At 38.3% G+C, this 13,099-nt stretch overlaps 1 protein-coding gene across 1 annotated transcript in view; it reads left to right on the top strand.

Moving 5' to 3' along the window:
- The window catches only part of LOC143297691 (uncharacterized), a 19,356-nt gene extending 12,792 nt beyond the window's left edge, over positions 1–6,564 (top strand). Inside the window, exons 7-9 of the mRNA XM_076610111.1 lie at positions 970–1,130; positions 2,083–2,248; positions 6,332–6,564. Coding sequence (XP_076466226.1) covers positions 970–1,130; positions 2,083–2,248; positions 6,332–6,564 — 560 coding nt within the window. The remainder of the gene's footprint in view (positions 1–969; positions 1,131–2,082; positions 2,249–6,331) is intronic.
- Positions 6,565–13,099: the final 6,535 nt, after the last annotated feature.

Below are 13,099 nucleotides of genomic sequence, written 5' to 3'. Positions count from 1 at the left end.
CCCAAGCACAAAAAAGAAAGGAAAAAAAAAAGCAAAGTCTTAAAGGGCCATGTGTGATTCCCGCTGTACAGAAACAACAAAACCAAAAACACCAGGTTATGGAGGAGGTGGGTTGGAGTGGAGATAAGCGAGCGTGGTGGTACCATCACGTATACCTGCATATGACAACCCAAAACATATTTTTGCTTACCATCATAAATGTGTACAACGAAATTTACCAAAATGTTAGTCACTCCAGCTTGCTCTCTCCAAAATCAGTTTCAGATCCATTTTGTTTCTGCATTCCCGGATTCACACACTCCACACTTGTTCACCGAACTTTATCTCCAGACCTTACATTTGGAACGAGTCCACTCTTTGATTTCGTCAAATCTTTGCACTCAGCTTTTTCCAAAGTCTGACCCTAAAACTTACCTGTTTTTCCAAAATACCGCCTTCGTTCTGAAATATGCATTTTTCTTGCTTTCTTTTATGCATATACAATTTTTGTGTGTGTGTTTTTTTTTCTATGAATCTGTATTATGTATGTTTATAAATAACTTGCGTGATTTGTGTCCACAGGTGCCATATACATACCTTATTGCTGTTATCATCTTTTTTCTTCTTCTATAATTGAACAACAACAAACATCCATAGTCAGAAGGAACGACATTACAGAGTCAACATTAAATTTCAAAGTCACACACTGGGTAAAACACAAAAATACGTTCTTCATTTGTATGACGGGGTGTGTTGTGATATGGTGTGGTGTGGTTTGTGTGTTGCGACATGGTATGGTATGGTATGGTATGGTATGCTATGCTATGCTATGATGGTATGGTATGGTGTGGTATGGTATGCTATGCTATGCTATGCCATGCTTTGCTATGCTATGCTATGCTATGCTATGGTAAAACATATTTTATAGCAAGAGTACGCTAAAGTGTGGAACAGCACAGAACAGCATGGTACACTTTCTATTCCCACCAGGGGGACTACTTCTGGCTCAAAATTGTTGCTTTAAATCTCTGGAGGACCACGCGGAGAACAAGTCACGTATTTCCAAGGCCGCAGAATTGACTGATGGAGACATGCAGTTGGATATGGAGGCTGCTTGGGCGCAGCTTCAGAGTGACAACATCATCACCAAGGTACTTCGTGTGTGTGTGTGTGTGTGTGTGTGTGTGTGTGTGTGTGTGTGTGTGTGTGTGTGTGTGTGTGTGTGTGTGTGTGTGTGTTGATTACACAAGTTAGTCAAAAAAAATGATCAAATCGTGTTCCTTGTTCAAAAATCTATACAAAAAAAATTAATTAATTAAATCTTCGTCAAAATTTTAATAAGATAGTGAGTCACAAGAAACGCATAACAAAGGCTATCCCCATCAGTGTGGAAACGACCCAAATGAGTAGTGTATGAAATGATGCAATGTCTCTCACCTTCAGAAAATGAACTAATTGTTAGTGAACCAATTAAACAAGGCTCACGCTAAGAAGATGTAGTTTAACTGCAATTATAACGAGCCTATTAAGACGGAGGAAGAAGTTACGTGAGCATTAGGCACGGATGTACTATCCTGCAATATTCAGAGCAGTGTGGTCACTACTTACGACTTACAGAGTGGGATAGTGGAATCACCATGGGGATATTATTAAGGGAATGTAAGCACCTTCATCCTCCGTCAACATTCCCATTAACTCACTCCTTACTAATTACCTGATATTAAGTGATGACAGGCGAGAGCGTTCCCTACTGATTACCGCTATACACGTTCTGACATTTAAAAAAAAATCACACTTTTATAGTGTAAGATTAGCTTAACTGATTAATTATCACTCACCTGTTGCCCTTTGATGAAGTCATGTTCGACCAGAGCAGCATGAATATAGAAGCCACTTTTATTATATATATATATATATATATATATATATATATATATATATATATATATATATATATATGTCAGTAGGTGTACACAATATATTTTACAATGAACACAGGACATTGTTCTTATTTCAGTCACCTTTTCTTCCATCAATGATGGCAGTAATGTACTTTACATGAAATGGGCATACGAATTAAAGGGGACACTTCCTTGTCCGTAGGAGGAGTACGACAAATGTTCGTTCAAAGGAATCCACCGAAACTCACAGCAGATCAAGTCACCTTTCGAAACTGAAGACTCGCCCGCTCGAAAGACCGGCTTACGTCTGCTGCACTATGAGGAACGAGTGGTCCCCAGCGTCTTCAAGACTCCCTTGGATGAGAAAGGTGAGTGGCGGGTTTTTATTTCTTCTCTTGAAGATGATGGTGATGTTGATAACGATTATGATGGTTTTTTTTTATAGCAGTGATGGTAATAACTAAATATATGATGATGAGAATGGTGATGACAATAAGGAATTTAGGATGTTTTTGTTGATGACGAGTGGTGATATGATGAAAATATTGATGAAATCCGTAGCATTTTCGATTTTCACTGTTGTTAGGTGCAGGTGGGTGTTGGAAACGTGTGTGTGGATGTGTCAGTGTGGGTGTATATATATATATATATATATATATATATATATATATATATCTATATCTATATCTATATCTATCTATCTATCTATCTATCTATCTATCTATCTATCTATATATATATATATATATATATACATGTGTGTGTGTGTGTGTGTGTGTGTGTGTGTGTGTGTGTATACGTGTGTGATGTGTGTGTGTGTGCATGCGTATACATGTGTAATTGCGTGTATGTTTGAGGCTATGTCAATCTGTTCTTCAGCATGACTGTGTATATCGGTGTCTCTCTCTGTCTCTGTCTGTATATCAGTGCGTGTGTGTTTGTATGTCAGTGTCTGAATATGTGTTCAGTAGCCATTTATTTGAATGTGTCAACTTTTTTCATTTCTTTTTTCCCTTTTTTTTTATATGCAGTATAAAATAATATTTTCTTCTTCTCGCTCGTCAGATGAGCACTCCAGTCTCCGCCATGAAGGCAGCTGTATGCTGCAGATCCTATAGTCAGCCATAGAGCTTATGATAAAGAAATGAAACGATGAGAGTACATACTGATAAAAAGGATTTTTTTTCCTTGATAAAACAGGTAGCAACCAACAGGCCACCCAGGACATTATTATAAAGGCGTCCATTCATCCATCAGTGAAACAGATTCCATCAGGTGGTGACATAGGAAAATGTCAGATCTTCAGTTTGTAACTGTGTGTAGTGATTCTTGCCAAATCTTCAAAACTTCTGATCGTAATTTTGCCATCAAGATATCACTTTGTAATCTTCTGATGTTAACATGCTAAAGAGATTTTGTTTCTTTTTGCAAAAAACACACATTTACTTCCCAAATCATCGCATGATTTACTATCAAACGTACGATGAATTCTATCATAAACTGTGGAATTACACAAAGGGTGTGGAGATCTGTGGTTTTACCTTGCATAAACCATTTTTGTTGGCATAAAGACCAAGAGTTCTTAATCTAAATTGCGCAAACATTCTGCAATGCCATATCTCTGTCGTAACAGTAAGAACAATTTCGGCTTGGAGTATACCTGTAAATGAACTGAGCCAGCTGTACTTATCTTTACTTTCTTTCTAAATCTGGGCGCCAGTTTGGTTAAAGATATCAAACAGTATAGACACGTCCAAACAATTGCAAAACCATTTTTAGAGAGAGAGAGAGAGAGTGAGAGAGAGGTACGGATACGGATGCGGAAAATGTATTCATGTATAGGCCATTGCCCCTTATGAATGGATACATACACATGATCATGTAAGAAAATCACCAAGAAATAAGCGGGCATGTTATCAAGAACAAACTTCAGTATTCTAATACATCAGAGTTAATTGCAGTCTGAATGCTTTAAACAAATAAAATGACAAATTACGAATGGTATGATCACGCCGAGAAGCCAAGGGTAATACTAATCTATGCTGACTGAGAAATTTACAGAATTTGGATGATATATACTTTGTTCTTAAGTCACGCAGGACAGGACAAGTTAGGACGAAATGTACTTCATTTTCTTCCTCCTTGTTGCAAAGTTTGCACCTTAGTTGCATTACGAATTCTATATCGGTAATAATGTATTGCAATTTCAGAAATACCAAGCCTGAATCTTGCCATATCTTATATAATTAGGGTACCTGTTTGTTTCTCCACATACAAAATCGTTAGGTGTTCGCATTTCTACTCCTAAAAATCTCGTGAGCGCAAACAAATGTACAAAGAACTGCTGCATTATCTAAACCCCATATCTCAGCACCATATTGTAAATTGGGTTGAACTTGTGAATCAAAAATTTTAAAAGCGTATTCAGGGAATTATTTTTTCAGCTTGTATAATTTCCGTAGAATAGACAATGCGTGTTTGGCTCTATTAAGTCACCACATGCTGCCACAAAACTCAGTCTTAGTAGTAAAATAAATTCCTAAATATTTGTATGCATTCACTACAGGCATAGATACTCCATTATAAATCCATCTTTTTCTGACAGCTAAGTAACACCCCTTTCTGAATACAATGATAATACTTTTATCCATGTTCACTTTTAAGTGTAGTGCAGAGGCTGCACGAGACAAACTATTCAACTGCATTTGTAAGCCAATAACGGTAACGTTTTCAGACAATAAGGCAACATCATCAGCCAATAACAATAAAAACAACTCTAAATTGTCATGTGTGAATGTTGCACCATGCTGTCCCTCTCTAACAATTTCTAATGCTAACTCGTTAATGAATACAAATAATAATAAAACAGGACTACAGGCGTCTCCTTGTTTCACGCCTCGGGTACAGTTAATGCAATCAGTCAATTCAACACTACATCTAATTCTTGCTTTGACACTGACATAATGCAATGAATACATTTATGAAGTTTACCTTTGACACCATTCTTCCAGAGTATAGGCCACAGTAATTTTCTATCTACAGAATCAAAAGCCTTTTCGAAACTGATGAATGCAACATAAAATTTACGATTCAGACAGAACTGTTTCTGTATCAGTGGAACTATGTGTCTGTGTCTGTCGACAACTCCCGAAGAGCCATTCCTCAACTCACTAACATTATTGACAACATTTCTGAAGTTGGAAGGTGGAAGGGACGTTTGCCATTCATTTTGCTTTCGAAGATAAATCTCTGAATGTTGTCATTCACATGCAGCCAAACTAAACGTTTTGCATTTTGTGATGATGCTTTTATTTTTCGATAAAAAAAGCAATGCGAGCCCGAAGAAGTTCTCTCTCTCTCTCTCTCTCTCTCTCTCTCTCTCTCTCTCTCTCTCTCTCTCTCTCTCTCTCTCTCAATCACTTTTGTATATGTGCAATGGTAAAGTTGTGCTTCTCTGTTTTCTTTATGTCCGCTATATGTTTCTCACTTCGGTCATGTCTCTGTGTGTGCATAAGTATATATATATATATATATATATATATATATATATATATATATATATATATGTGTGTGTGTGTGTGTGTGTGTGTGTGTGTGTGTGTGTGGGTGGGTGTAGGTGTGTGTGTGTTGGGTGGAGAGAATGTGTGCATGTGTACGGATATGAATGTGTGAATGTGTTCTTTTTATTACTTTTTACGATGTTAATGATGATGATGGTGATCATTCTTCGTTGTAGTAGCAATAGATGTAGCAGTGTTAACAAAATTATTATTGTTGTGTCCTTATCGTTAATGTTGGTATTGTTATTGTTGTCACAAGGACATATTGGAAGACTGGGCGATGCCTAAAATCTTTATCCTTGAGTAATAAAGATTTTGAATCTTGAATCTTGAATCTTGAATCTCTCTCTCAGCATTATGACATCAGAAGATCATGAGGTGATAAACATGATGGCAAAATTTATATCAGAAGGATTCGGCAAAAATCACTACAAACAGATACAAACTGCGTGGTCAAATAGGTTTGACGTTTTCTTTTGTAGCCAGTGTTGCATTGATAGATGAATGAACGTAGTTACTATTTTGGGGTAACCTGTTCATTGCTGGCATTTTTCGTCAAAGAAAGAACTTCGTTTTGTTTCGATATATGCTTTCACCATTTTCATTCGTGTACTATGATATTTTGTTCTGCAATGAAAGTATGTTGACGCATTCATCCTTGTCATAAGGACCTCATGGCCAATGACATTAAAGTGTCAAAGCTCCAAACACACACCCCTCTCTCTATCTCTCTCCACACACACACACACACACACACACACACACACACACACACACACACACACACACATGTGTGTGTATGTATACGCAGCTTTATAATTGTTGTATTCACTGTCATCTCCTTGTTACCATCCTGACCCTTGCCATGACATGGACATTCTGTTGACACAGATCCTGAGGACATCACATACAGAAAATCCTTCGCTGACAAACTGGTCACTGCGATCCGTGTTTGGAGCCAAACCACTTTCTGCAGCAGTCTGTCGCCCATGCGCACTGAGTCAGAGAAAGCCGCCATCTTGGAGGCTTTGTATGAGAGGCTTCACTCACTGGTGATGAGCAAAGATGTTGAGTCGTACAGATGTGACGAGTTCGTGACCATATTTGTTGCCAGGAAGGTGTGACTGGGTCATCGGTTGCAACTGTGAGAAGTTGGGTTTCTTCTGTGAATGACTTCGAACATGATTTTGTGGGTTTATTTGAATGCAGTTTGGTGAAGCCGTTCATTGACACTGTTGTGCACACCAGGAAACTTGATGTTTTCTATTCCAAGAATGATTTCTGACTTGATTGAGAGTGTCACTTGGGGTGTAATTTCAGTGCAGGCATTTGCTCGTAAATTTGCACAATTCAGAAAACGCGTCCTTGTGTTGATCAGAAATTATTCTTCTTTTCATACCTTTGTTGGCTGCAACCCATACGCTAACTCGTATCTGTGAATGGGCTTTTACTTGTATGAAAATATTTACCTTGTCATATACTCCGTTTGTTGCATTTGCAAAATCGTATCATTTATTGCTAGTTCAGTGTAGTTTCTTTATTAAGCTTATAATTATTTTTGACTTTGGGGTTTCTTCTTTTCTAGGTTTATTTATGGACATATATAATTTACCTGAATGCAAGCTGACATGAAGCACTGGACAGCAACTGGTTGGAGACATGTACCTTTGTCCAACCAAGATATTTGTAGGTTTGTTTTCTTTGTTTCACCGAACTTGTAATCATGATTATCAAATATACCGAGGTAACATCGTAATCGCTGTGTCTCCTTTATTCTATATATGTGCATGTGACATACCCCAAAGTAAAGGGCAATGTCTAGTCTCGAATCATTGTTATATATTTTGTTTCACGTTCAATCCACTGTTGCTGCTATATGAACATATCAAATGGAGGGTATGTGTGGGTATTTGTGAGTTTCTTTTTCAAAACACTTATGGGGTTATATTGTTGTTCCTTTCATTTGCCTATACACCAGCAAACGGGAAACGCTACACAGCAACGTCTTGAAGACGTGTGGGTTTTTTTCCCGATCAGGGGTAACATGTTTCTTGTCTGGTATTGGTTGGTGAAGACTGGTGTATTCCCCATATTGAACACAAATCTCGTATATCAACATCATTACCATCTTCAACACCAGCAGCATGGGTATGTGCAGAAAACTTTTTCTGTCAAAGGATGTATAGAACTATAGTGTATGTATCAGTTCGTTTTATCAGAAGAATGCATGAAAAATGTTGAAGTGTCTTGTTGGACTGTTCGTCTTGTTCGTTTTGTTTTATCACAGGCTGTCCAGCTGTCCAGCGAAGATCGGTCATGTTTGTTTTGTTTTCAGATAAAGCAGCTACATCTCTTCGATTCAAATGTAATCTTCGGTTGGGTGAACGGATTTTGAACGATCTGTAACGTCGCTTTTTTTTCTTTTTTTTTTCTTCTTTTTTTTTAAGCAAACAGAAATGTATAATCAAGAAAATCAAAATATACTGCACTGTGCACTTTTGAATCTCTCCATGTTTTGTGCCCTGAGAGAGAGGGGGAGAGAGAGAGATACGGATACGGATGATTTATTCAATAAGGTCATGGCCCCTCATGAAGGCGGTACAGTGAGTTTCGGTTTCATTAGCTCAAGGAGGCATCACTGCGTTCGGACAAATCCATATACGCTACACCACATCTGCCAAGCAGATGCCTGACCAGCAGCGTAACCCATCGCGCTTAGTCAGGCCTTGAGAAAAAAAAAGAACTACTAGTAATAATAATATGTATAAGGCGCAAAAACTTGATGAAGTCAACTATAAGCGTACAAAAAATAAATAAATAAATAAATAAATAAATACATGGCTAAATAACTAACTAAATAATAATAATATAATCTAATAATGAAAAAATAGATATAATAATATAATAATAATAATAATAATAATAATAATAATAATAATAATAATAATAAAATAAATAAAATATTTTTTTTTTAAAGACAACAATGACGATAAATAAGCAAATGGATGTAAAAAATTCAGACACACATTCACACATACACACACATATGCATAACAGATATTCACCAAGCATACAGTTTCACATAAACGTACATGAGCCCCAACTCACGCACACACACACACAGATATGAAAGCACAGTCAAATACACATAAACGTACATGAGCCCCAACACACACACACACACACACACACACACACACACACACACACACACACTCACACACACATATTACCCTGCACCCCCTTTACCCCCCTCCACACACTCATTTCTAGGCTACGTATCGCAGCTTCCACGGCACACACACACACACACACACACACACACACACACACACACACACACACATACACACACAGAGGCACACTTACTTGTACAAGCACACACACATACGCCCATATCCCCCACCCCACACACATATATACAAAGATATATATATATATATATATATATAGATAGATATATACACACCCGCACGTTCCAATATTCTGTTGCTTCCACAGTGTAGGCATGCATACACACACATACCTCATCCTCTACCCCCCCACATACGCACGTGCACAGAACTCTCCTGACACTTGCGTACACTTACACCCTCGCGCATGCACAAACGCACACAAACACACAGACCCACACATACACACAAACACACACATACACACACGCGCAGAGGCTGCCACTGATTGGCCGCAAGAGGGATGGGAAAAAAAATCTCTGATGCCAAGAACATGGCGCCTAGTGTGTTGCTCAGTCTATTGTATTTGGAAAAGCCCACAGAGACTCTGTTCCGTTTTGAAGAAATTAGCGCAATGTTGGTTTGGAAATGATGCCGATATTTGTTTGATTTGCAAAGCATCGTGCTCTACCTTTCATGCTAGACTTGCGGCCGCTCCCTCTCTCTGCCTTTATTTCTTTGAGGCGATCGATGGTGTGATGGCCTTGTACCTGTTCTTTTTGATATTCTTTGAATACAGTGAACAATGTACAACAATAAAGCCACACTGATAACAATGCATGTCAGTGAGTGATCAACCACAACCTGAAAATACACAACAAATAACAATTAACTACATAATGATTTGCGTATCTTAAATGCTGTATAAAAGTAAACAGTAAACTCTTTTACAATCGCTACCTATGCCTCGGACATCAGCAAAACAAGACCAAATAAAGTTGGGCGTGTGTGATATATTTTTTTGTGGAATTAACTGATGTCTAAGGTCTTTCAAAGCAGGGCAACATAACACACAGCGAAGTTCAGTTTCTTCAGAACGTCTACATAAGGGACAAATAAGATCACAGGTACTAAGTTACGGTAACGAAACGATGTAGCAAAATGTCGGATATTCCTAATCCGAACCTTGTTGTGATGTATTTAAAATACCTATCCATTTTAACTGATAGATAAGTTGGAATAGAATGCATAAAATTGAATTGCTTATAATATTTTTATGACCTTTCAAGCCATCGACAATCAATCAGTTTTGATCGAAATATGCGAATAAATCCATTAATGTCGCCAAACATAACCAAATCGCAGTTCATATAATTTAACCCTCACTTTTGGCACCCAAACTCACCTGTTTGATCTCTCCTGTGTGCATCAGTGTTCTTCACCCACGTGTCAAAACTCACCTCTATGATCTATCCAATGTACATCAATGTGAAAGTGTGGAGAGCTTGGAAGATGGGAAGTTGGTATTTTCCCCTGGTCTTCTGTGTTTCGGTGCATGCATGCATGCATTTTGGTAGCGCCAGTGCTGTTAAATCATGTATGTTGGTGCAGTTTGAGTGTAATTGTACTACACACACACACACACACACACACACACACACACACACACACACACACACACATACATATATATATATATATATATGTGTGTGTGTGTGTGTGTGTGTGTGTGTGTGTGTGTGTGTGTGTGTGTGTGTGTGTGTGCTCGTATAGTTTCAGTTACAGTAGCTCAAGGAGGCGTCACTGCGTTCGGACAAATCCATATACGCTACACCACATCTGCCAAGCAGATGCCTGACCAGCAGCGTAACCCAACGCGCTTAGTCAGGCCTTGAGAGAAAGAAAAGAAGAAAAAAAGGTGAATAAATAATAGATAAATACATTAAAAAAAACAACAACAACAAACTACTACTAATAATAATAATATGTATAAGGCGCAAACACTTGATGAAGTCAACTATAAGCGTACATTAAAAAGAAAAAAATATATATATAAGAGCTGTGAGCCCTATGTTATTATCATACACACACATGCACCATCGCACGCGCGCGTGCACACACACACACACACACACACACACACACACACACACGCACGCACACACACACACACACACACACACACACACACACACGCACACACACACACTCACACTCACACACATAAATAAGCAAACTCAAACACATAAATAAGCAAATTCAAAAGTGCACATACATTCAAAACGCACACTGGCCACAACACGTGAATAATGATTCATAAACGCAGTGCAGCATATTCTTTATGTATTTTTTCTGATCCATGAATACGCATTTCTGTTCCCAAAACACCGACATTGCCGACCGCTAAAAGACAAATGCAGCTGAAGATTTTTTTTTTTTTTTTACACAGGTGAAGCTACGCAAGTTTACCTTGAAACAAACAAATATTTTTGTTCTTTGTCGGACAGCAGAACAAGTGGTGATAAAAACAAAACGATCACTTTTCCTGTGCTCTTCAAGACCGTACATCAGGTGTCCTGACAAGAGGAACCGTTCCATACCCTCTGTTACTGGGTTCTGAACATCATTACAAAGTATCATTTCCTGATATTTCAATGATGTTGGTGTTGATGGTGATAACGTAATAGCCATTTCTCAGTTTCTTTTTTTTTTTTTTCTTCTTTTTTTGTCTGGAAAATATACCAACCTTCAGTAACCAACATCGAATAAAAAATAAAAATAAGAAGAAGAAGAAAAAAGAGGAGTTAAACCTCGTTGAAACAAGTCACGATGTTTCAAGCCACTGCGACGTAGCGTTTCGCATCAGCTTGTATACTGATGGATAAAAGGAATAGCGACAAAACCCACCAATGTCATAAAAAACAACCCACGAAACCATGAATCCACGCACAGCCCTTTTAATTGACATATTCATACAGCAACAACCTCGGAAGGAATGTAAGGAGGCCTATATGTAGCAATTCTTCAAGATTGGACTTTGCCCTTTAGTCTGGGATATGCCATATATAGAACAGAGAAAATGATTGCCAATTTGTTCACAAATTCACATGCAAATACCTTTACCAGTCCACACCCTGATCAAGACAAGGCATCAGGCAGGAAACCATTCAAGCCTTTCATTGAACAAAAACTAATATTCTGGTATGTGCAAAAAGGCACAAGCAAATGCATCCACCAGATTTCATCCTGATTAACACGATGGGTCAAATAAACATTCATAAATCAAAGACATCATCGTTCATAAATGAAACACATTTTCTGGTGTACACATCTTCCTAAGCAAATGGATTCAATAAATTCCATCCTAATAAATACATCAAAGCATTCTGGAAATCATGCTAAGCTGATATTCAGTTTCTCAGAGTTACAACTGGTTACCTTGTCACACCTTCCTGGCAACAAATATGGTCACGAACTCATCACATCTGTAAGACTCAACATCTTTGCTCATCACCAGTGAGTGAAGCCTCTCATACAAGGCCTCCAAGATGGCGGCTTTCTCTGACTCAGTGCGCATGGGCGACAGACTGTTGTAGAAACCGGTTTGGCTCCAAACACGGTTCGAAGCGACCAGTTTGTCAGCGAAGGACTTTCTGTATGTAATGTCCTTAGGATCTGTGTCAACAGAATGTCCATGTCATGGCAAGGGTCAGGACGGTAACAAGGAGATGACAGTGAATACAACAATTATAAAGCTGCGTATACATACATACATATGCGTGTGTGTGTGTGTGTGTGTGTGTGTGTGTGTGTGTGTGTGTGTGTGTGTGAGAGAGACAGAGAGAGAGAGAGAGTTTTGAAACTTTGACACTTTAATGTCATTGGCCATACTTTCAACGAAGAACAAAATATCACAGTACACGAATGAAAATAGTGAAAGCAAATATCGACACAAAACGAAGTTCTTTCCTTGTCGAAAAATGGTAGCAATGAACAGGCCACCCAACACATAATAGAAGCTACGTTCATTCATCTATCAATGCAACACTGGCTACAAAAGAAAATGTCAAACCTGTCTGACCACGCAGTTTTGTATCTGTTTATAGTGATTTTTGCTTAAAGATTTGCCATCATGATTATCACCTCGTGGTCTTCTGATGCAATAATGCTGAGAGAGAGACAGAGACAGACAGACAGACAGAGAGAGAGAGAGATACAGACAGACATACAGACAGACATACAGACAGACAGAGACAGAGAGATATCACCTCGTGGTCTTCTGATGCAATAATGCTGAGAGAGAGAGAGAGAGAGAGAGAGAGAGAGAGAGAGAGAGACAGACAGACAGACAGACAGACAGACAGACAGTCAGAGAGAGACATATATTTTTCAGGCTCGCGTTGCTTTTTTTTTCGAAAAATAAACCATCATCACAAAATTCAAAACAGAAAGTCAGGCTGCATGAAAATTACAACATTCAGAGATT

The sequence above is a fragment of the Babylonia areolata genome, chromosome 23 (assembly GCF_041734735.1).
Source record: "Babylonia areolata isolate BAREFJ2019XMU chromosome 23, ASM4173473v1, whole genome shotgun sequence".
NCBI lineage: Eukaryota > Metazoa > Mollusca > Gastropoda > Neogastropoda > Buccinidae > Babylonia > Babylonia areolata.
The sequence above is the reverse complement of the archived record's forward strand: the minus strand, read 5'-3'. Positions and strand labels throughout refer to the sequence as shown.